General features: G+C 44.0%; 1 protein-coding gene across 1 annotated transcript in view; it reads right to left on the reverse strand.

Moving 5' to 3' along the window:
* The window catches only part of ARFGEF2 (ADP ribosylation factor guanine nucleotide exchange factor 2), a 102,459-nt gene extending 77,410 nt beyond the window's left edge, over positions 1-25,049 (reverse strand). Inside the window, exons 1-6 of the mRNA XM_041732664.1 lie at positions 24,744-25,049; positions 12,045-12,075; positions 11,090-11,213; positions 3,975-4,121; positions 2,866-3,045; positions 2,192-2,426 (exon numbers count right to left, since the gene is read on the reverse strand). Of these exons, the coding sequence (XP_041588598.1) occupies positions 2,192-2,426; positions 2,866-3,045; positions 3,975-4,121; positions 11,090-11,213; positions 12,045-12,075; positions 24,744-24,864 (838 nt within the window). The 5' untranslated portion in view covers positions 24,865-25,049. The remainder of the gene's footprint in view (positions 1-2,191; positions 2,427-2,865; positions 3,046-3,974; positions 4,122-11,089; positions 11,214-12,044; positions 12,076-24,743) is intronic.
* Positions 25,050-25,576: the final 527 nt, after the last annotated feature.

Consider the following 25,576-nt stretch of genomic DNA (forward strand, 5'->3'; position numbering starts at 1 on the left):
GCAGAGAAAGTGATCAGATTGAACTGAGAGACCCGAAGATAAATGGGAGGGATGGGGGAAGGGACAGGAAGTGCAAAGGCACCAGCAGCAGGCATGGCACTCTCAAGATAAACACTGCTTACATATTGTGTGGTCGATAAGGGGAGAGAGGTGGGCAAGGGGCCAGGTCACACAGGGCTTCGAGGCCATGGGGCAAGGTGGGCACAGGCTTCATTCTGAATGGGATGTGATGGGACATTACCAAAAGGTTGTTTAAGCACAGGGGAGCTGTGATCTAATTCATGCTTTTAAAAGCTCACTCTGGTTGCCATGTAGAAAATGGGCTGTAGTAGAAGCACTCTGACGCAGCCAGAGAGGCATTTTTATCTGCACAGCTATGCTTACTACGTACCATGTGTTATTTATTTATTTATTTATTTATTTATTTATTTATTAATGAGAGACAGAGAAAGAGAGACAGAGAGAGAGAGAGGCAGAGGGAGAAGCAGACTCCATGCAGGGAGCCCGATGTGGGACTCGATCCCGGGACTCCAGAGTCATGCCCCGGGCCAAAGGCAGACGCCAAACCGCTGAGCCACCCAGGGATTCCCCCCTGTACCATGTGTTTAAATACTAATATTTATTGACTGACCATAGCCTGATAAGGGTTACAGTAAAAACCTGGTCCTTGCCCTGAGAGTTTAAGAAAGTGAAGATGGCAAGAGATCTATAGGGTGGGCCAGGAGTTTATGAGCACCTTCCCTGAGACATGGGACCTTCCCTGAGACATTGAAGATAGCAACTCTGTGATCACCTAGAGACACATGCCGTTTTTGGTGGCAACTCTTTCTTTTGTCCTTTCCTTGAGTAAGCTGATACAGAATAACCTTCCAGCAACAGCACTTGGTCTGCTCCTGTGTCTGCCAAGCATGCTGATAAATAACAGAGGAACACAAGCTGCTCACACATGTGTCCTCTCTCACAGAACATACTACCAACAGAAACTGCTGTCAATAATGGGACAAAAGAGACGAGATAAAGTATAAAGACGAGTCAGATACTTCATGAAGATCAAGCAGCTAGAGTAAAGAATTATTACACAAGGGCAGGCCCGGTGGTGCAACGGTTTAGTGCCGTCTGCAGCCCAGGGTGTGATCCTAGAGACCCTGGATCGAGTCCCACGTCAGGCTCTCTGCATGGAGCCTGCTTCTACCTCTGCCTGTGTCTCTGCCTCTCATTCTCTCTCTGTGTCTCTATGAATAAATAAATAAATAATCTTAAAAAAAAAAAAGAATTATTACACAAAAATCACTTGGGAAGGTATAGTCCTGGGGGAAAAAAAAATAAATTTGAGAACTAATTTGTACAAACTGCCCAGGGAAACATGCAAACATTCTGAAATAATCTTATGATAACCAATGCACCACTTCTTGCCTAATGTTTTAAGACTATAGTCAGGTGTGGGATATCTCTTTCATTTAAAAACAAACAAAACTGGGGCAGCCCAGGTGGCTCAGTGGTTTAGTGCTGCCTTCAGTCCAGGGCATGATCTTGGAGACCTGGGATCGAGTCCCATGTCAGGCTCCCAGCATGGAGCCTGCTCCTCCCTCTACCTGTGTCTCTGCCTCTCTGCCCCTCTCTCTGTGTCTATTTCTGTATCTCTCATGAATAAATAAAATCTTTAAAATAAATACAAACAAAAATATGTAATGTGCTAGGTCACAGAAGGAAACAAAGCTATCTGTCCACTGTCATGTCCACCCACCCACCCACCTTCTTGCACAGATGTCTATGAGTAGCCACCAACAGCCAGGTTGTAAGCAAGATGCAGAGATCCTGTGTATGCGCAACAGAGGGGGTCCCCTTGTCCTCCTCAGGGCAGATAAACTCTGAGCGACTGATTACCCAAACAACTACTGGGAGATAAATACCCCAAACTGAGCCCACTGCACTGAAACTGACATCAAGAAGTAGGAGCTTGCTGCATTCCAGGAACTATTTAGAGAAAACCACACAGCTGACACAGGACATTAGACATCATGCTTTGCTGGCTGTGTTCCTCAAGAGAAGAGCAACAAGGAAGGCGGAAGGGCCAGAAATAGACAAGCTGCTATCAGAGGTTTCCTGCAGATGTTACCAGGCCCCCTGAACTGCCCCTCAGACACAGATGGATCCCTCACATGGCGTGAAAGGAACATTGCCCAGGGTGTACCTGACAGCGATAGGTCTCTTTCTCTGGGTGCGTCTCCATTCTCTGAGCTCACTTTTCCAGAACCACTCTTGGCATGTTCACCGTTGGTTAAATCTGTCTTTTCGGGAGTCGTCGGTTTGCTCTGGGCCTGGCTCTGCTTCAAATGACTGAACTTTGGGGACACTGTTGCAGCTTGGATCACAGGGGACTGGGGTTTTGACTGGATTGGTTTTTCCAACTCTCTGGCCTCCTGCAACTAAAAGGCAACAACAAAGGGATTCAATCTAAATGTTCCCAGTATCGGTGCACCTGGCTGGCTTAGTCGGTGGAGTGTGTGACTCTTGATGTCAGGGTTGAGGGTTCGAGCCCCATGCTGGGTGTAGAGATTACTTAAATAAAATCTTAAAAAAAAAAAAAAAAAATTGGTCCCAGCATTTTGAGAAGGACCAGAAAATATGTCAGCCTGAAGGATAACATTTTAAACAGAAGAATAGCACTTTAAATAGGAGATAAATTGTTTTGGCAAACTCAAAACAAATTCTGAATGCTGATTCCAAAACCCAAGCTAGATTTTCTCACTTTTTAAAGCATGAACAAAAACAGAATTCAGAGGAAGAAGGGATACACTTTAAAATGAAACCATTCACACATCGGTTGTGTCGTGCACCCCACAGCTGATGACGGCCACCACTTACCACTTGGTTTTCCATGCGTGTGAAAATGACGTTCAGCATCTGAGTGAGGGTAGCCTTGGCAGTGGTTTGATTGATGAGATTTTTGCTGGCCAAATAGATATTGTAACATGTCCTAACTGTCTGCAGGATAGTGCCCTCATGAATTTCAATGTGTGGGGATGTCACCGCTGTCAGAAGAGCCTAGAACAGAAATCCACAACCTTCACACCTTCACAAACGTCGACCTGCCTCCCATCCTCCCACAGCCAAACTTTTCTACAGGGTTTGGCTTTGTTTTGGTTTGGTTCTGTAAATTTTAAGATGGCTCTGCAAACCAAGACTCCCTATTGCTCTGAGTTTAAAGGTATTAACTCTATAAAATCCAGATTTTTTTGCTGTAATTAAGTTGTGTTGAAGAGGGCTTTCTACCAGGATACTTTTTTAAAAGCCAAAAATACAGACAGTTCTCTCAGGAAGGAAACTGCTCTAACTTGATCTCACCTTTATTAATAACAAAATATACAGGTTTTGATAGGCGGTCAGTGTCCCAGTTCCCTGGAGGGTTTTCAGGAGAGCTTCAGGAGTGGCTAACGTGGAGCCATCTGGCACAAAGCTAATACAGTGAGGACTTCAGATCTGGAATGCTGACTATAGCCATTACAATCTATTCTCCCTACAAGCAGACGGTACTACCACATGCCAAACCACTTCTGGCAGCAGAAATGGAACAGGGAAATGGAATTAGGGGTAGGTGGGAGGGGACAGGACAAGATGACAAGGGGCAGACTGATATAAGATTACCAAGGGCCCACTGAGAAATGGCAGACTGGGAATCCATAATTTCAAGGAGAAAGACCGGAGGATTTCAAGCTGATTCAATTGACAAGCAATTTACATTGTTATTAGGGGAACTGTTTACTTTGAAAACACACCTGGTTCCACTTTTCTTGTCTCAGTCTGTGCTAATAAATTCTGACACTTAACAAAAGATCTAAGTGATACTTACACTCTGTTGTTCCAGTTCAGCACCACCTGAGACAACTAACACATGGTAAATTAGAAACCCAAATTCCCAAAGGAGACTAGCTTTCTTATTTAAAAATCCAGACCAGGCAAACAAACAGAAATACCTTAATTATTTGTAACTGAACTCCTTCATCGGTCTGAGGGCCCTGAAAACAGTTGCAAATGGTTTCAACGATCCTGTCGATGAGCCGCTTCCCTGGGGCTCCACTGTCAGGGGCATTGCCAGTGATGTGCCCATATGCGATGAGTTTCTAAAGACATAAAGTCAGAGATGAAAAGTTTCTACCTGGCCAGGACTGAGGCTGCCTGTGGCAGCAAAAGACAGGCAGTAAAGTTTGGCCTTAACATCCGGTTCCCACAGATCCTTCTGCTCTCCTGGGGCATGATAGGCACAGCTATCTTCTGGGTGCACCGTTCACCCTGTCTCCCACGGCAGAAGAGCTCCAGCACGGTGAAAGGCTGTCCAACGCAATGGGCAAGGTGTAGAACAGTGGCCAGTACACAACTACTAGTGTAAGAAATTGAGGGACTAAAACTTGTACATAATAGAGACAGGAAATAGTCAGCAGTTGCCCAGAGCTGGGGGGTGGTTAGAGGGAAACAGGGAATAACTGCTGATGACCCAGGGTTTCTTTCTGAGGTGACAAAGATGGTCTACAACTAGATTGTGGAGATGGATGCACAACTCTGTCAGGTACCAAAAATCACTAAATTGTACACTTTCAGTGGGTGATTTGTATGCATCTGAATTAAATTGTGAGCCGTTAAAAAACCATATATATATATATATGTGTGTGTGTGTGTGTATACACGCATATATATGTATAAATATATACACACACACATAAATTCTTTTTAAAAGGAAAGATATAAGGAAAGACACATAAGAAACTAATAATTTATCCTGCTGGAGGGGGAACTCAGTTCTGCATCTATGTTACCAAATGTGTATCAACCTGGCTGGTGAAGAGGTGAGGCGCTGCTTGGGCCACGCCCTCTTGGTTGGGCTACACACTGGCTTGGACATGGGCTGCCTTTCAGAGACTGATGCCACCTCACTTAGGACCTGGATTTCACCGTGGGGAATCTGAAAGCTGGAAAGGAAGTCAAAGGTCAGGGGCAGGAGGATTTCCAAGCCTGGCTGAGATTCTGAATCACCTGAGGGAGCCCATTACAAATACAGATTCCCAGACCTCATTGCAGACCTACTGAATCAGAATTTCTGGGATAGAGCCTGGTAATCAGTGTTTTTCTCCAAGTAATCTAGGTTATTCTGATGGCTAAGCAGATAAAAGAATCACTCATCTCACATAAACCCTCTAGGATATGTGAATTCTAAGGCATTCTCTGCTTCTACTGACTTAAAGACTCTTTAAAATGCTATTCTTCACCCTTTTTGGTTCCTAATTTGTCATATCCCTACCTCTACACAAAGTGACACAAGGACATGAGGTTATCTATGGTGCCACCAGTACTGTGCTAGGAAGACCTGCTACTCTGCAGACGCCCGACTCTTGTTCCTCAATAGCCTTCCCCATCAGTAGCTGTGGAAACACTTCTATCCAGTAAGCAGGAAAAAACAGGTTAAGAGAGAATGGCTGAGAGTAGAACATGATACTGTCAGATTGTGTGACTGAATGAACAGGAGAGTCCTGCACACCCTCTGCCAATCAAGTCCAACCCCAGAGGTCACCAGACAGGGGCAAGGGGGGTGGGGGGCAGCAGGAGTGGGGAGGGTGCAGAGGGTGGGGGTAGTGCTGAAATGTGTTTCTGAAAAACAGCTCACGATGCCCTTTACCTTAACCCCCTCCCTGCTGCTAGACATGCAGGCTTCCGAAGTGGGCAGTGCTGGCTACCTGGTAAGGGAACTCTGGTTTTTGACACTGCTTATGCCTTTACTCCTAATGGATGCGTAACTCCATCTGGAGCACCAGATTATAAGTGGGATAGTTATGAACTAAAATGTGAATGTGGAAAAGTAGGCCCTGTAGAACTCAACAATGATGCTACAAAGTAAGGATGGAGGTGAATTACTAGATGCTTAATTCAAATACGAAAAGGATTGGTAGTATTCTCTTTCCTCTATAGACTCCTGAGAGGTTACCTTCCCCTTCTAGCTTAACAGGGTTTTAAGCATAACTTTACTTCCTTGCCTATGCAGTGATATGGGGCAAGAAGAGCAGAATTCCCATGTCGTTGGGTATTTCTAGCTCTGCCTTCTTAGCCCTCCTTACTGATTCTTCTCATGGGGTGTATATCTTCCAAAGCCAAAAGTCCTGGCTGGGGTCTCCAGGGCCCTGTCTGATTTGGAGACATCTTAAAATGAGCAAGTTGCAGTGATAATGCATAGCATTATCTCATTTTGGAAAATAAAAACTGTATGACTGTGTGTGTGTGTGTTTAAGTATTTTTGTAAATGCATAGGAAAAAGCCTGGAAACAGAGGTCCAACAGCATGAGTATGCTTGGCAAGCTCACTCAAGAGAACAAAGTGTTTTGCACAGTGAGTGGAGTGGAAAGTTACTGGCAGGTCTAAGAAAAGGATTAACATGATGTGATACATTTCTAAAGGATCCCTCCAGTGCCTGTGTGGAGAACAGGCTGGAGGGCAACAGGAGTAGAAGCAGGGGACCAGTGAGGAGACTACTGCATTGTTCAGAAGGGAGATGCTAGTGGCTTGGACTCAGGGAGGATGACACAGATGGAGGGTAGAAACTCCTGCTTTATTCCTTGTTGATGCAATAATATGAGAAGAGGGCAGAGGAAGGAGGCCTGTAGGCAGCTGGTCCACTGACCCTTGTGTCCAAGGAGGCTACCCGCACAGGGTGTTCACTGTTATCCTATTAGTCAATGTCTCTCTATAGGGGAAGGGATAAATAAAATGATGGCATAATATATCATTCATCAGTCAAAAGGATGTATGTAGCCATGTAACTAGATCTTAAAAACATTGAATGCAAAAAGCAAGCTGCAGAACACCTGAAACTTACATAATGTATGTCAACTACAGTTCAATAACAAAAACTTTAAAATTCTTTTTTTTTTAAAAAAAGGATGCAAATAAATTAGGGAAATTTGTCAAATTCATAAAATAAAAATCTGCCACCCATAGGCAAGAAAAAATGAACAAGAAAGGAAAAAAGTATACTACCTACACAGGCAACTGGGTTTGGGGGTAGTGGTCCAAGGGACTTCAGCTTTATCTGTAAAGTTCTAAAAAATTTTTTAATAGAGAATATAGTCATGTACAGCTTTTATAATTACAAATGGATTTTTAAACGTGCTTAATGGGAATCCCTAGGTGGCTCAGAGGTTTAGCGCCTGCCTTTGGCCCAGGGCATGATCCTGGAGTCCCAGGATCAAGTCCCACATCAGGCTCCCTGCATGGAGCCTGCTTCTCCCTCTGCCTGTGTCTCTGCCTCTCTCTCTCTCTCTCTCTCTCTTTCTCTCTCTGTGTCTCTCATAAATAAATTAAAATAATAATAATAAATAAAATGTGCTTAAAAAAATCTAAAGTTTTTTAGAAATAAGAACTGAAAGACAATGCTTGTGGACAGCTGAGACTAGTGGTTTCCTATAGTCCTCACTGGGACATAGAAAATATTGCAACTCTATTCCTACTTTTTTTTTATCTCATCTTTTTAAAAGTTCTGTTTTTGTAGGTTTTATAATATATGTAATAACAGTAGTATATGTACATAATCTCACCACTGAAGAAACATGAATATATTAGGATAGTCTCAAAAAAATTTGGTTACTGACACGGGCCCAGGGAAAGGGAATCTTGGAGACCTTGGAGATTATGCAGTGAGTAAGGTAAGAATGAACTTAATGCCTCTCCCCCCAGCGGCGGGAGTGGATAGTGGGGAGTGGGGGGTGTGCATTAGACCAGGTGCTGAAGTGAAAGAATAAAGAGAATCTTTATCTTTTGGTAGAAGTGAGCGGCAAGAAAACTTTCTAGGTTTCTCCCAGTGGGGAGAGGGAACTCTGTGCTCAGGACAAACCAACAAAGAAGCACCCTTACCACCCCATCACCTCTCCAAGCTCAAAGAAGGATGCCCTTAAATGCCCAGGGCAGTGTGTAGAAGTGTCTGCAGCTGGCTTCAATTCTGCCCAAACCAACCTTTGCCCCTAGACATTGGCTTTCCATTTCTAAGACGGAAGTCAGTTCTCCCACACTGGGAAAAGCCAGTCAAACAAGCTTTACAAGGACAACCTCCTAAGAGGAAATGAAATTTTTTATTCAGCATTCCAGGGAGTGCTGGGTTACTTTCTAACGTCCTAAAAAGGACAACACATCTTGCATTTTGTATATTAACCAAAGAAATTCGTGTGTACCTACTAAATCACAGAGAACATCCATTCTTTAAAAAAAAAAAAAAGGAAAAAAAAGAAAAAAAAGAGCTAACTGTATGTCATAGGCTCAATATACCTTTACATTTACAGCTCAAGTCAGGACAGTGGCCTGAAGTAGAGCAGGATGTCAGTGTTTCCATTCCAGAGTTCCAGAAACAGACTATTTCCAGGAAAATATACAACATAAAATATAAACAGCATATTTTTAATCAAAAAGCCAGAAACACAGAGTAATAGTTAAGAGTGGTGGTCAGCAACCTTTTTCTGCATAGAACCCAATTTTTAGGCTTGCAAGTCCTATGGTCTCTGTTTCAACAACTCAACTCAGCAGTAGTAGTGGGAAAGCAGCCAAAGATAATAAACAATGAGCACAGCTGTTGTTATGGACAAAATGTTGGTGTCCCCCTGTTCCTATGTTGAAGCCCTACCTCCCAAAGAGATGGTCTTAGGAGGCAAGGCCTTTGGGAGGTGATTAGGTTTAGATAAGATGATGAAGCTGGGGTCCTCATGATGGGATCAGTGCCCTAGAAGAGACTGAAGATCTAGTGCGTTCTCCCTGCCATGTGAGGACACAGCTAAGTACTCGGCCATTTACAAACCAGGAAGAGAAGAGGGAGGGCTCTTACCCAGAACTAAATTGGCTAGCATATTGATCTTGCACTCCCTAGCCTGCAGACCTGAGGGAAATAAGTATCTCCTGCTTAAGTCACCCAGTCTGTGGTATTCTGTTATTATCGCATGGCTAGATTAAGACAGCTGTGTTCCAATAAAACTTTACTTACAAGAGCAGGTGGCAGGCCAGATTTTGCTTATATTTATAGTTTAAGAACCCTTGGTTAAGAATTTAGATGAGGTGGGCAGAGTCCTAGATACCTGCCCCATTCCACCAATTCCTGGGGCAGGGGCAGCTTGGTAGGGCAGTCACTTTATTCTCTAAGCCTCTGCCCCCTCAATTCGGAATGAAGATGAGTTAAGTAACCAGAATATTGCTGGGAAGATTAAACACAATGCTGTGGACAGAGCACTGAGCACAGGGGCCAGCAAAGGCCAAGGACTCAAGACACATTGGCCACTGTTCTTAGTACATCAGTAATGTTAACTGTCAGCACCAGCTTCAGAACTAAACAGTAAGATGAGAAGAAAACAACTAAAATTAAACTTATGCCAAATTTCCTCAAAAAATTTCACAGCAACAAATATTTTAGGATAGGAAGAGGACTTGGGCCTGCCATTTAAGAATTCTTGGCTCATTATATGTTTCACATAGGACAATCTGTACAGAATTATACTGAATGAGAAAATGGCTTTTCATTTGGAAGAACCACTTCTGTGAAGAAACTGTCACCAACTTTCAAGTACAGATATATCAAAGAAGGGAGATTAATAGAGTAAATATTAGACTGGAGATGCCAAAAACGTGGCATGCCCACCGCCACTTGGCAGTCCTGTGCCTTAGCAGATATAACCAATCGATTATGGTACTTTCTCAAGAAACCCAGATGAAGCTTCAGATAGCTTTTCAACACAGCTTCTGAGCAATCATAATATAGAACCTATTCACTATGCCTGTTCTAGAAAGTATTGGTAAACTGTGGACCTCTGGATGTAATTTTTTAATTTACCAAGCTTTTTGCATTGATGTGTAGGTTGCCTGCTGGGGTTAAGAATAGAAATGAGGTAACCAGAAACCTCAGGAGTAGATTTTAAGAAAAAAATACAAGAATGCTGGACCAGGAAATTAAGAAACTCAAGTTGTAGCCCTGTTTCTGTCTTTCATACCTGCATATTACTGGACAAGTCATCTTAACTTCCCTACTCCCACTTCTTCATCAATCAAAGGTAATTTATCACAAGGTCACTGTGGATCCAGGTCGCTCCTTACCATTCATTCCCAGATTCTGTACTTGCAATTGTACCCACTCGACTAAAATTTATTTGTAAGCCCCATATCAATATGTGTGATACTTTTGCAGTCATATGTGGACACATGCAGAGCAGCAAAAAAAAAAAAAAATCAAATCACTTGATGTACACATTCTCAACAAAGGTCAAACAAGGAGATGCTCTGTCTTCTCGTTTCAGTTCTTATATTGTAAGTAGTAACTTTTCTGTGGCTTATTTCATGCCACGTTTTTTTGCATTTTTGTCCACTCTGTTGGTGTTTTTGCCATTTAAAATGGCCCTAAATACAGTGCTAAAGTGTTGTCTACTGTTTCTAAGAGCAAGAAGGCAACAATGTACCTTATGAAGAAATTACATGTGTGAGGTAAGCTTTGTTCAGACATGTGTTACAGCACTGCTGACCCTGAGTGCAATGTTAATGAATCAATAATATATATTAAATGAGATGTCTTTAAACAGAAACACACAAAGTTATATATTGCTTTATGTATTGAAACCAGTTGGCGAATATGTTGATGCCAGAGGCTCCCAGGCACCTTACCTTGTATTTCCTGAGGGAACAAGGGTTCAGTATTTGCTTATTCAGTATTCACAGTGACTTTATAGAATATTATCAGAAATAATGAATATTGATTATATCTTTTTCTCTATTTGGTATTCTGAATTTTAATGCCATCGAGAAAAAGGTGGCATAAAAATACTGCACCTGTCCTTGTGTAGCAACTATTCCAACTAGTCCTAAAGGTTTCAGTTAGAAAAACATACATAAGAGAATACAACAAAGTATTTCCAGGGAAACACATTCTTGTTATAGCCGAGGTTAGACCCCTGACTCATGAGACCTCCATAAAGTATACATTGGATCGCTCCTTTCTACATCAACCTGGAAGCACAGTTCCTATGAATGGACACTAATGGCTTGGAGAGAACATTCTTTATACCATCAAGTTTCAGTATGGTACCTGCAAGCAGTCGAGGGATGTGCTGACCACCCGTGGGGACTTGGACTGGCAAGCTAGCTCAAATGGAAGGAAATACTTGTCAGCTTCAATGAAATTTGCCTTTGGTGGTGCGGCAGCGCCAAGCCTAGGGAAAAAGCAGGAGAGGGCCGGAGAGGGGAAATGAAAAAAAGTTTACTTTTCCTACGCCTCAATCTAACTGCCGCCCGCCCCCCGCCCACAATCATTTCATTGAAAATGTGGGGCAAGGGATCCCTGGGTGGCGCAGCGGTTTGGCGCCTGCCTTTGGCCCAGGGCGCGATCCTGGAGACCCGGGATCGAATCCCACATCAGGCTCCCGGTGCATGGAGCCTGCTTCTCCCTCTGCCTGTGTCTCTGCCTCTCTCTCTTTCTCTCTGTATGACTATCATAAATTAAAAAAAAAAAAAAAAAAAAAAAAAAGAAAATGTGGGGCAAGACAATTAAAAACTGAAATAAATGCATTAGGGCAAAAGACCAAAGCACCATAAGCCATAGGCAGAAGTAAGATCTCTGATTAGTGGGCTATGTCGACAGTGTCCTGGACTGAATTTTGGCATCAGCCATGTTCTGAAATGTGACCAACTGGCTTTTTAACTATGGAGACAAGGAAAGAGCAGCCACTTATGGAGCAAGCTGTCCTCCTGACCAAGGAAGCATGACATATAGGGCAAGAGCTTTGCCTCATCTGTCAAGAAAAGGTACAGCAGCATTAGCTTGATCTTCCCTTTCCTGCAAATATGCAGTTATTGAGTTGGCAACCTGTCAACCTAGGATCTGTTCAAATACATATGGAGTCCTGCCATGTGCCCAGCACTGTGCTAGGAGAGTATGTGCCACCTGTAAGGTAAGAAATATGAGAAAACATACAAAGAAAGGGGTCCCCACGGCCACTACCTAATTCCCTTAATACTGTATTTCAGCAAGGAGAAGAACTTACCTCTGCTTTTCTATTTCTGCTTTAATTTCATCTGGTGGAGAAGAAAAAAAAGCCATGTTAGGAGTATGCTATATTTATATAAAAGAAAATTTAGCTAAAAGATATTTGGAAAATATTAGAAAGAATGTTAATGAGATTTTTAAGACTAAATGCTGATATGAATAGAAAGTGATTATAATAATAATAATAGCTAACGTACACAGCAGTTATTCTGTGCTAGGCATTACTCTAGGTACTTTACAGACTTTCATTTACTTAATCCTCAAAACAATCCTATGAAGTAGGTAGTATTTATCTCCATCTTATGTAGAGCAGGACTGGTCAACCAAGAAACTACTGAGTTGGGGGCCAAAATGCCCAGATTCAAATTTGGGTTCTCCAGTCCCTGGTATGTCACAGGAGGCAAATCACCTAATCTCTCTGTGCCTTGGCTTCTCATTGAAATCAGGGATTCTCACCTTGGGCAGTTTTGCCCCAGGGGCATTTGGCAACATCTGGAGACATTTTTGGTTTTCCAGACTGCAGGGGGTTGCTGCTGGCGTCTGGTTGGTAGAAGCCAGGGATGCTGCTAAATATTCTACAGTGCACAGGATGGATCACCTGTATCCCGAACTCAGTAGTTTCTTGGTTGAGAAGTCCTGTTCTACATAAGATGGAGATAAATACTACCTACCTCATAGGATTGTTTTGAGGATTAAGTAAATGAAAGTCTGTAAAGTACCTAGAGTAATGCCTAGCACAGAATAACTGTTCTAGCTATCTCCCCATTATGCAACATGCATGTTAATGATAGCTACCACAATATAATAACATTTCAACCATTTAAAAATATGATAGGAGACTGGCAACAAATAGAACAAAATGCTGGGTTAGTAGGATGACTATTTTTTTCTTTTTTCATGTTTTCTATGTAAGCATATGTATTTTGTTATTTTTACAAATGAGGATTTTTTTAAAAATTATGGTAAACACACCTAAAACTTACCATCTTACCTATTTTTTTTTATAAATTTTTTTTTTATTTTATTATTTATGATAGTCACAGAGAGAGAGAGAGAGGCAGAGACATAGGCAGAGGGAGAAGCAGGCTCCATGCACCGGGAGCCCAACGTGGGATTCGATCCCGGGTCTCCAGGATCGCGCCCTGGGCCAAAGGCAGGCGCTAAACTGCTGCGTCACCCAGGGATCCCCCATCTTACCTATTTTTAAATGTATAGCTCAGTATACTGACTACATCCATATTGTTGTGCTAAGGCATATATAATTCTTATGAATTAAAAAAATCTTACCACAGTGGTTATAAAAATTACCCAGTGAAGGTTACAGAAATAAAGTGTCAATACTCACAAACCACAACCTCAAAGAGATAGTCTTATTTCCAGGAGAACAAGGTTTTGTGCACCCTTGAAATAACCGAACACCCAATCTAAATACAGAGAGAATTCTCCTGCACCCTCTTGGTCAAATGTATTCCTGCATGTTTGGTTTCACAGGCTCAACATATTATCAAACCAGGCCAATGATATAAGTCTGCACTGAATGCCATGTAGTTAAATAATCTCCAAAAGGGCAGCCTTTTTACAATCTGTTGAGAACCAGTGGTTTGGATATGGCTTTAGTTATCCCAGCAACACTGTTCTGGTAATTACAAATGTCCTTTTCATGGGGAATTTCTATTCTAGACAGAGCTAGGAAGTGAAAACTCAACAAGTAGACTTACTAGAGGTGGCAATTTCTAACCTTCCAGCCAACCTTCCAATGTCTTCTTACTGCATACATAAGGAAAATGGGTGAGAAATACCCAGGTGATTAATATCAAGTGTTCTGCTCATGGACCATAAAGGCCATGACACACAGGGTCTGTTAAAGAGAGCTCTGTGGCATGGTTCCTTCCCTTTAGGGATGAGAATCCACTAAGGAAGTAGCTGTGGCTTCCTCTGGTGGAGGCCCCCACCCAGGCTGTGGGAATGACCCAGGAGGCTGGCAGCCAAGCTTGTAGAAATCTATATCCATAATGTCAAGGCTCTGCTTGGTGCTTAAGATCGTGTCACTGTGTGACATACCAAAGGGGCACTGCTGCTCAAAAACTCCAATGTAGGGTTTCCTTCCAACCACGGTTACCTTGTTTAGAGTTTGGATGTTAAATGAATCTGAAGCAATTAGGTCTTCACTCGAATCTACGCTGGCCTCTGGGCTCCAAAATAATGTTTTGGAATGTCACCAGTGCCAACTCACCAATGGCTAAAGCAGGGTCTGGGCTACAGCAGGTAGCCAACAAGTGACAGTTCTCTTGCTCTTTTCTTGAAACAGGAGTCAGAAACAGTGCAAAATGTCTAGTGCAGAACCAAGCAGAGCCAAGGGGAAAAAGAAAATGAGGGACAGATGCCTATTCGGTCCTCACCACAACCCAGGAAGGCAAGAGCACTCTTACCCCATAACTGTTACACAGGTGAGGAATCTGGGCACACACAGATCAAGTCACCTGATCACCATCATAGCCACCAAGTGCTACTGGGGAGTCAGGATTCATACCTAGGCTGTCTGCTCCAGAGCCAATACTCCAGAATCCATCAATGATAAGACAGAGGAGGAGGATGGGTGAAGGAAGAGGAGCATATGGTAGGGCACACCTGCTCTAGTTTATTGCTCTACATTTTAATAGGCACTGCTTTCCCAACAGCCAACTGGGCAATTAGCAGTCATAAATGAACAGGCTGGAAAGCAAGGGGATCTGAGTCGGGTGGGGCAGCTCCAACTGAAAAGCTGCACTATCTTCCTAGGAAGTCCTTCCTGTCCTGGACATTGCTGCTATCTATGAGCTCCTAGGGTTAGACCTCCCCATTCATCAGTGACTTTGGCACCGACCTCTGCTCCACCCTCAAGCTGAGTCCAACCACCACCTTCACCAACCTCAACATCTTATCACTGGTCAACTCGCCCAAATTCCCCCAACCTCCCTGCACACCTTCAACTCTCCCCAACACATCTGACCTGCCACACCCCTGCCTCCTATACAAAGCAAGGCTGCCCTCAATTCCTTCAACCTCTCCTCTGAGGACCTCCTCCCCCACTCCAAGCCAGGCTAGTGTGGCAGTCACACTCAGAATCTTGTCCCTATATGGAACCGTGCCACTTCCAGCTCCTTCCTGTTCCATTCCCTCAATCTCCTTTCTCCTTTCCTTCCAGACAACCTAACTCAACTGCTCTGAGTGAGGCCTTTCTTTGGCCTGTCAGATCTTGATAAGTCCAACATGTCAGCTTTCCCCATTCTTCAGTTTCCAGGATGGGTCCCATTAGCAGGACTGTTATCAGAATGATAGGCAATCAATAGCCATGAATCTCTCTGACCTTTAGTCTTTAACTTCTGGCAAAATCCCAAACTTTGATTATACTATCATCTCCTTTTGACCAGTCTCCACCTAACAACTAGACCTCAGACAACAGGGCAAGTTAGTAGGGCTATAGAGCCATAATCACCAACCACAGATAGAACAATAAATAACGCCAGATGAGCCCATCTCCTCTACCCTCCACAGACTATTGCACATTTCTCTGCTCTTAATACCACACTTACTCTCCTAACCATCACCCCTCCTCTTTACTCACAACCCATGGAGTGATCTTCTATTTCATGCAGAGATTAGAAGCCGCCACAAGGAGACCTCTTTAACTTCCCATTAGAGAACCTAAAAAAATGACCCACTCTCCTGCCAGAAGACGGTCCAATCCCTCTGTGTCCCACCCCTATATGCCTCTCGGGAACTTCATCCTCTGTTCTGTCTAGAATCTGATCACTTTCCACCATGCTGGACCACCAGCACTACTATCCGCTTTGCTCCAGCTCTTATCCTTCCTCCCAACCCACATCTTTCTTCACACAGCAGCCAGAGGGACTCCCTTAAAATGTAAATGAGATTACATCTGCTCAAAACAGATTATCCATAACTCTTATAATGTAAATCAGATTACATCTGCTCCTTCGCTTAAAACTTTCCACTCGCTTCCCAGCTCACACTGAGTAAAATCCAAAATCTTGACCTTGGCCTCCAAGACTTTGTAAAATCTGGCCCTGGGCCATCCCTCTGATCTCAACATCTACCACCCTGCCCCCTAGCCTGCTTGTTGCATTTTCCAGTCTCAGGGACTATGCAATTCCTATTCCTGCTGCCTGGAATGCCCTCCCTTCTCCAGATATCCACATGGCTCACTCCCTACCTTCTTCCAGTTCGGCGTTCAAATGTCACCTTCCCTCACCTGCTTTTTCACTCTGGTTTATTTTTTTCAATCTCTCTTCGCAGAATTTGCTGCCCTTGACATATTATTTATCAGTTCATTTGTTATCTGTCTTCCCCAGGAGAATATAAACTATGACAACAGAGACTTCTGTCTGTTCAGTTCACTGCTGGATTCCCAGCACCTCGGAATTCCTAGGCAGAGAGGAGGCACTCAATATTTGTTGAATGAATAAAACGTCTTTCTCTTTCCTGCATTATTTAACCTCTCACTCAATTGGCTCTCTTCCCAAGTTTAAACCTTTAAATAAAGAAAAGATAAGATTAAAAAAACCTGTGATTCACATCGCCCTCCTCCCCTCTACTCCAGCAGAGCCAAACTTCCACAAAGAGCTGTCCATGCTCACTGCCTATTTCCTCACCTCCCACACGGGCCCCCACCCACTCTGCTCGGGTTTTCACCTTGACACCCGAACCCCCCTTTGTGCACCCCCAAAGCAGCACTAGCTAAGGTCATCAATGACCCCCATGTTTCTCATTCTGATGGGCATTTTGCTACTCTACATCTAACCTGACTTTCCTCCAGCATTTGACCTTACTGGCCTCTCCTGTCTTGAGATGTTCTTTCCTTCTACCACCACAGGCACACATCCTCCCTGGCCCTCTGTTTCTTGCCCCCAACTCCTCCCCACTGCCCTTGCAGACTCCACTGCCTCTGCCCTGCCAGGCAGGAAGGGGCTCCTGGGGCCTGGGCAGACCTCTTCCACCTCTCCTTCTCTGTCCATTCTCTCCCTAGGCCACCTTACCCTCATCTACACCCTCAGTCTCCATCTAGGCTCTCCTGACTCCCAAATCACCATTTCTAGCCCAGGCCTGCTTCATGAACATCAGGTTGTAGGTCCATTCACAGCCTACTCTGTCCAACTGGATGCTCACAGGCAGGGAAGCCTCAACACATCAAGCCCCACTCAGACCAACCTCTTGCCCCCACCTATCCTCAGGTGGTCTTTCCACACTCCCACCTTACAGAATGGCACCAACATCCATCCACTTGGGTACCAATCCTCTTCCTTATCCAATATTTTTATCCAACCCATCAACAGGTTTTGTCAGCCTCACCTTCTGAACAAGTGGTTAATACATTCACTATGCCCGGCTTCTGTTGTCATCACTCAAGTCCAGACACCAACATCTATCACCTGGATAGATATCATCTATCACCATGATAACTGCCTCCTCACTGTCCCTTGGCCATCCTTCTTGGACATCCTATAAAATGTTCTAAACACAATGGCCCAAGTGATCTTTCCAACATACAAACCCGGCCATCCTATCGCCTTCTCCTCTGTTTAGAACTCTTCATTGCTGTCTCCCTGCTTTCAGTCTGAAAATCAAACTCCCCGCCATGACAACCTTGGGGTCCTGCATGGTGGGGCCCTGGCCTATCCCTTCCACCTTATTCTCCAACACTCTCATTTATTATGCTCCAACCACACAGTGGCCTCTTTCAATGTCTCTCATTTTGTTTTGTTTAAATCATTTTTTAAAAAAGATTTTATTTACTTATTCATGAGACACACACACAGAGAGATAGGGGCAGAGACACAGGTAGAGAGAGAAGCAGGCTCCATGCAGGGAGGCTGATGCAGAACTCGATCCTGGGACTCCAGAATCACGCCCTGAGCCAAAGGCAGATGCTCAACCACTGAGCCACCCAGGCGTCCCTAAATAATTTTTTTTCTATTTTGAGATAACTGCCAACTGACATTTTAGTCTCCTTAACAGTTGTACTCCTCCCTGCCACAGGGCCTTAGTATATGCTGTTCCCCCATGCTGCCAAAATGCCTCTCACCCCAACCTATTTCTTATTTATTACTTAGCTCTCAAGACTTCCTCAGGGAAATTTCCCCTCCTTTGTTCACTCCCCTGCAGGACCAGGTTTTTCTCCTTCACAGGACTTCTTAGGTTGTTAACATGTTCCAGAGGATGCGATCATTTGAATAATGCACTACTTCCCCATTAACTGCAAGCTCCATGAGAACAGGGTCCTTGTTTGTTTCCCTTCCATCATGACACCAAATGTGACACCCAAATAAATATCTTCTCAATGAATGTCACTCTTGTTTAGTCAACAGACAAAAGGACCATATAAAGAACAAATATGCACTGGCCGCTCCCTGGGACTGAGGAAAAATTTAAGAATTTAACAGCACAAGGAGGCCGTTCTCCTCACAAATCTATAAAACTTTACAAAATACCTAGTAAAAAAAAAGCTAAAAGACTTATTCACAACCAAGACAGTAAACCAAAAGAAGCTTCTTACAGGAGGACTCCAGGAATGGTCAAGGTTTTCTAAGATAACCTTGCTGGGAAGAACGTCAAGTATTTTCCTGGCAGGCCCCAGAAGCCTGGTGAAATTGGTGAGAACTAAATACAGTTCTGAGCTATTTATATAGAAGACTCCATGTACTTGCTGATTAAGTACACGTTTTCACAAGTCTGCTCTTTTCCATAAAGAATAGTCTTACTGTTTTCCCCAGCACTGCTTACAGAGTCTCCCCTGAGATTTACAAGTACAGGACAGAGCTCTAAATTCATTCAACCACTTGCTTCACCAGCGTTGAAATGTCAGAGATTAGCAAAAACGTCTATAAACCTACTAATACGGGAGGCAGGGAAGAGCAACATTCAGTTCCTTCTTTAAATATGGTAAAGCCAGTGCCTCTGAATTTCAACAGCTCAGCTGTCAGGCACCAAGCGTCAATAACTTTACTGCACTGGTTCACTTATCCTTCACCATAATCCTGGAACATGGGTATTATCGCCTTTATCATTTCAGGAAACCGAGGCTCAAAGAAGCTAAATTGTCAGCCCAGGACCACAGGACTAACCAAGAAGCAAAGTTTCCAACTCAGCTCTTGGTGAGTTTTCTGCCAAACCAGCAAGTAGGCACTTTTTAATAATCAAAATCCAACTTTTAGATGCTGCTTCTAAGCAGATGACCCCCTCCTAAAGAATCCTAATAAAGCTTTTCAACAAAAAGTAATCTGTCAAGGTCCTGAGTCTTGGTACTTCTCAAAACTTTAATTTGCAGCACGTGTAAACAGAATATCTAATCAAAATACCAGAATTTGCTAAAATTAAAGGCTTTATTCTGTATTTCAATGGAAAGTCTTAGTTTATTTGCTATGACAATTTAGGGATTTTAAAAATATTTTTCAAATTTCGCACTTAGGTTCTTCCCAGTGGTGAGAATAGTTATTTTGAACACATCAAAATTAGAAAAAAAAAAAAAAAAAAAAACCCAGCAACATCATATAGAGAAAGCAATTAACTGTTTATCATATGGACATGTAAATGTTGAATATTTTTGTACATTAATATACAACTAAGATTTATGAATGTACTCTCTTAATTGGCTCTTTCCCAACGACATTTAAACTAGTTCAAGTTTTTTTCTACTTTAAAAGAAGAAGAAAAAAAAAAATAAAAAATAAAAGAAGAAGAAGAAGGAAAAAACCTCCCAGGATCCACATCTCCCGCCTCTCCTTCACACCACGGCCAAACTCTGGGAAACAGTTGTCTGTTCTCACTGTCTATTTCCTCACCTCCCACACATGCTTCAACCATTCCATGCTGGTTTGCACTTTCATTGTGCCATCACAAGAGCTCTAGCTAAGATCACCAATGACTCCTATGCCTCTAAATCCCATATAACAAACAGAGTGGCAAATCTAAAACTGGATTTTATGATTTCTATGCCAGGGCAGAGCACATATTATAGCTGTTTCCCACCTGGATGTGCAGATGTGGGCAAGATGCTCTCTGAGCCTTGGTCTCCTTTTGCCTGTGGTATCCAAAGACAGACACCAATTCCATGTCACAACTCCAGAATTAATCAAAGGCAGTTTACTACTGCTGAAAGGAGATGTCATAAATCATAACATTTCATAACTCAAATGAAGCTTATGGGACATCAGCTCTTTACCCTCATTTCTTTCTTCCCATTCATTAGTCCCTAAATTAAAGTAAACCCAAAGACATACACAGCAAAAAGCTGCAGGAAAAAAAAAAGTTGTCATCTTTTTGACTAGAAGCTTTCAAATACATCCCAAAATTAACTACAGAAAATATGGTCTCTCTACTTACCAAATGCTTTACTTAATGGAACTTCAAAACTTTCCTGCAGTGCAATTATTGTTAAAGACTCCATCGAGTGTTTTATAGACACTAACTTTCATATGGAGAAGCAGTACAGCATGACAGTAATGGTTAAGTTCTTGGGCTCTGGAGCTGGCCAGCCAGTATTCCATCCTGGATCCATGGTTGAGTCATGCTGGCCAACTTCTCTGGGCCTCAATGAGGATAATAATAGTAAGAACTAAATTGCGTGTAAAGCACATGGCATTATGCCTGGAACATAGAAATGCTCAGTACATGGTAGAAAGCAATAGTTATTACATAACATGTGATTTTTAAAAAGTCACTCAAATTGGTTGATAAATGATGCGTCAGTGTAGCTTCATCACAGTAATAAATGTTCCACTCTGGTGAAGGATCCCAATAATGGGAGAGGCTATGTGTGTGTGGGGGTAGAGGGGTATATGGGAATTCTCTGTAGCTTCTGTGCAATTTTGCTGTGAACCTAAAGCTGCTCTAAAAATCTTTTTTTTCCCAAAAATCTTTTTTATAAAAACACTATTTCATATGAAAAACATGCAGATGTTTATATTTTCTTGATAATGACTAAGAATAACACCTACTAATTATAGAGCACTCAGCTCTTGCTTAGCACTGTATGTAGAATTTTTATTATTTTTTTAAAGATTTTATTTATTTATTCATGAAAGACAGAGAAAGAGAGAGAGAGGCAGAGACACAGAGGGAGAAGCAGGCTCCACACAGAGAGCCCAATGTGGGACTTGATCCCAGGTCTCCAGGATCACGCCCTGTGCTGAAGGCAGGCGCCAAACTGCTGAGCCACCCAGGGATCCCCTCCATGTAGATTTTTAAGTAAGATATTGCATCTCTTATTATATATACATAAAAAGAATACTGTTAGAACAATTCAGTTATTAACATTTTCTAGATTTCCAAATTTTTCCATAGTCAATTTAAAACCTTCAGATTATCTTGTCAAGTTTCCAAACTCCACAGTACTATCGGGGAGCCTGGGTGGCTCAGTGGTTGAGCGTCTGCCTTCGGCTCAGGGCCTGATCCTGGAGTCCCAGGATCGAGTACCACATCAGGCTTCCTGCATGGAGCCTGCTTCTCCCTTTGCCTGTGTCTCTGCCTCTCTCTCTCTCTCTGTGTATCTCTCATGAATGAATAAATAAAATCTTAAAAAAGAAAAAAAAAAAAGAACAGTACTATCATTTGAAGACAGATCATGAGAGAAAACAGCCCTGAAGACAGTTATGGAAAGGAAGGTTTAAGAATGTATGCATGTGCCCCAACGGAGGGCCAAAAGGTTCAAGATTATTAAATATATATCAAAGCTTTATTAACAAGGTAAAGAGCAATGATATCCTTGGGTGATGAATCCTCTTACAGGCTATTTTGATATCTTCAAAGAAAGGTTGGGAGGACACAATCCCTTAATTGGGCAGTCCATATCTGTGCATTCAGCATTTAGTGCAGATAAACCACTGAAATTACTCCAGACCTATCCATCCTGATCATCACTGCTTTTAAAAGGGACAAGCCCTGTCTTCATTGAGGTTAGCAAGTTAATGCTCCAATAAACAAAGCCTTCTGGTCATGTAATTACATTCTTATTTATTGCATCTACAAACCAAATAGAGCACTAAGTCATTTCTGAACAAGGAACCAACGGAGGTTAAGAACATCAAGCAAGAGCACTCAATTTCTGTGCTTTGTCGCAGCTTCAGCTAATGATAAAAAAACAATAGCAAGCCTTTACAGAGTACCTATTGCATGCCAAGTTCTTTAGAAATGTCAATTAACTTCACCCTTATAATAATTCAATGAGGAAGGTATTAATACCTATCCAAGATCACAAAGATAAGTAGTGTAAGGTAGGTGATTTGTACCCAGGCAGTCTTGAGTCCAGAGAACTCACTCCTAACCTTTCTACCATGCAGTCCCCCCATCCGTGATCCCCTCCCCCAATACCCTACAACCGATGATGGAATATCACAGCTGTTTCCTGGAAGTGCTCTCTATCACCTAAGCATTTCAACTCTGAGTGGTCATTTACTGTTCCTCTTATCAAAATTCATGATAATCTACACATGGTAATCTAAAATGCCAGCCATACTGCAACACTTCTCATACACAAGCTCACACATAGCTTCAGCTATTCTGGGCACAAGAGATGCAGAGTGAACTATCACCCTGTACTTTGCTATAGGCTTTCTATTGCTTATAAAAGTAGTCATTTCTATTCAACAGCAATGACACAATTACTCTCTTAAAAAAGATGGCCAGTTTAACTCAACACTGTGCATAGGTTCCCTTATAATAGTTCCTATTACCCAACCTGATGACATTGATGAGCCACCATGTCCTTTTGCTACTCATATAACCTACGGCCAAATTACTTCTTATATGAACAACTTCTTCCAATTCACTACTAAAACATTGAAAGTGCATGTCACAATTTGGGTTGGAAAAATCTGAACTTCTGAACAAACATATAATGCAAAAATATCTAATAAACTCTCAATGTTTTGACCCTTTATGTCCCGTAAGACAATTTTATACGTAGGTTCCAGCAATGTGATATGCAATTTGGTGAAAATTTTATGTTAAGTCTTCTGAAGGAGGAATGAAAACTTTTTTGCCAAATCACTATGTTTAAAATTTCTGCAACAATACTCTTAAAGTCATACTGAGAGAATAGAATCCAGGCAGATTTCAAAATGGAGTTCTAAGTATTGAGCTTTTGTCTAACAAACTGCTTTGTAGTGCTTATCCTGCATTCCCAATAAAACAATATCCAACAGTTAGCCTTGGTTTTCTGAATAGAAAAGCTTTACAAATCTAAATCTCAGTAAATTCCTCTAATTGATCTTGGATTTTACAGGACTAACATCTGTTTCCAGATGATCTAACCAACAACCACCTTTCAATCGATAGTGTTTGACCCGTAAAGAAGTCTCAGACCCTCCCGAAAACTGAAAACCGGAGGAAAGCCATGGACCTTCTTCCCCAGAAGTGCAAAGTTCACAAGCTCATCCCATACCCCAAGAAAAGAATGCCAGAACTATACTTTATACCAAACGTAGCGAGAACAGTGATGGCAACCTCGAACTCTCCGACAGAAAAATCAAATTTTCCATTTACTCAAGTCAATTGTTAGGAAAAAACAGCTTTTTTTTTTTTTACAGACTCCAAAGCAAAGGCATCCAGGTGGTGAATTCGCTTGAAGCTAGCTCTGGGCAAATGTATTGATCCTAACCGCCCAGACCTCTCTTCTCCTCAAACTCCACATGGTGGATACTTCTTGCCTTTCAGTACTCAGCTCACATGTCACCTCCTCGGAAAGGATTATTTTCTTGACAACCGATCAAAAGCAGTCCTCAGGCCCTCTTTATCACACTCTGCTGTTTTACTTCCACAAGAGTTATTTATCAGCATTCAAAAACGTCTCCTTAATTTCCCTTTGGGTCTCCTTTTAGAGTGTAAGCACCACAAGAGCAAATATCTCGTCTGTCGTGTCCCCCACTGTATCCTCGGTGCCCATCACAGTGCCTATAGGGGCATTTGATAAAATATCCCCATGCTTAAAACTAAGAGACAGCGTATTTATGCTGTAATCAACTACCAAAGGTTTAGCTACCACTTAAAAAAAAAGAGTTCTCTCTCCCTCCTTCCATAATCTCTGTGTCAAATCAATCACGTGCCAGGCACTCCTGCGGGGGCAGGAAATCCAGCAGTGAGTGATATCCAAGTCTCCCTGCCCTCACGGACCCTGTATTTGGGTGAACCTCCCCCAACAAGCAGATCCCTGCACCTACCTAGGAGGGGGAGGATAGGACGGAGTTATGGAAGAGCCCCCCCCCCCCCAATGAAAGGAAACCATTCTCCAATCTGGGCCTTCCAAAGCAAGCCTCGGGGGCTTCCCTAAACCAGTTGAGCAGCTCTTCCCACCTGCTCTGCTCACATGGGGGAACCCCAACTAGAAGAACGCAGGTAAAGAAAACACTTAAGGGCCACCGCTGTGGAGGGTGGTGAGGGGCGGAACCAGGAAACAGGACGGCAAGGAGTCGTGGCAAGCGCCCGGGCGGGGAGGCTGCAGAGCTAGCTGGCGCTGGCTTGTCACTAACTTGCTAGGTGACCTTGGGCCAGTCCCGAGCTGCCAGGGCATCAGTTTCCCCGGGGCATCATGAGGTGACCGGGAAGGTGGGATCCGAGGCCGGGGGAGCTGGAGGCCGGGAGGGGGCGGGGGCAACGGCCGGCGTGGGGAGGCCGGCGCGGGGCCCGGCCGGGGCGGCTCACCCACCGAGCGCCACCTGGCAGGCCCTGCGCAGCTGGGAGTGCTGGGGCCGCTTCACCTCCTTGTCGGCTAGGATCTTCTCCAGGGCCCGGGACACGAACATGCTCTTGGTCTGGCTCTCCTGCATGGCCCCGGCCCGGCGGGGGCTGGCAGCCCCGCGGGCGGGCGGCGCGAGCAAGCGGGCGAGAGAGGGTGCGGGCCCGGCGTCCCGGCCAGCACCGGCCGCGTCCGTCCGCGCCGCCCCGTCAGGAAGCGACGCCGCGGCCCCACGGCGCCGCCATGTTGGAGCGCGTCACGTGACCACGTGACTGACGGGGCCGCTACGGCCGCCGCGCGTCCGTCGACCCCGTGACCCCCGGCGGGGGCGGGGCCTGCGACTGGGGGCGGGGCCCGTCGGCAAGGAGGGGCGGGGCTAAAGAGGATGGAAAGGGGAAAAGAAGGTGGGGGGCGGCGAGTGGAAGCGGATGGGGAGGCAGGACCGGGAAAGGGGGGACAGGTGGGGGAGGGCGACCGGAGGTGAAGGGAGGAGGGGAGGGAGGAGGCAGAAGAGGAGAGCTCAGGAGAGGAGCAGAGGGGAGGGGAAAGGAGGTGGGAAGGAGAGAAGATACAGGGAGGAGGGGGAGTTGGGGCAGGGAAATGGAAGAGGAAGTGTGGTGTGGCGGGAAGGAAAGGAAAGGAAGGAAGGGGTGGAGGGGAAGGGGAGGTCGAGAGAGAGCCTCTCCCCTCGCAGGGTCTCGCCCTGCCCCCCAGCGGGGTGCACACCTTCCGCGCACCTGCCCATCCGGCAGCGGCAGCCGCGGAGCCCAGGCCCGGCCCAGGTCAGGGCGCTGTGTCCCGGG

This window comes from Vulpes lagopus, chromosome 18, assembly GCF_018345385.1.
Source record: "Vulpes lagopus strain Blue_001 chromosome 18, ASM1834538v1, whole genome shotgun sequence".
Lineage (NCBI taxonomy): Eukaryota > Metazoa > Chordata > Mammalia > Carnivora > Canidae > Vulpes > Vulpes lagopus.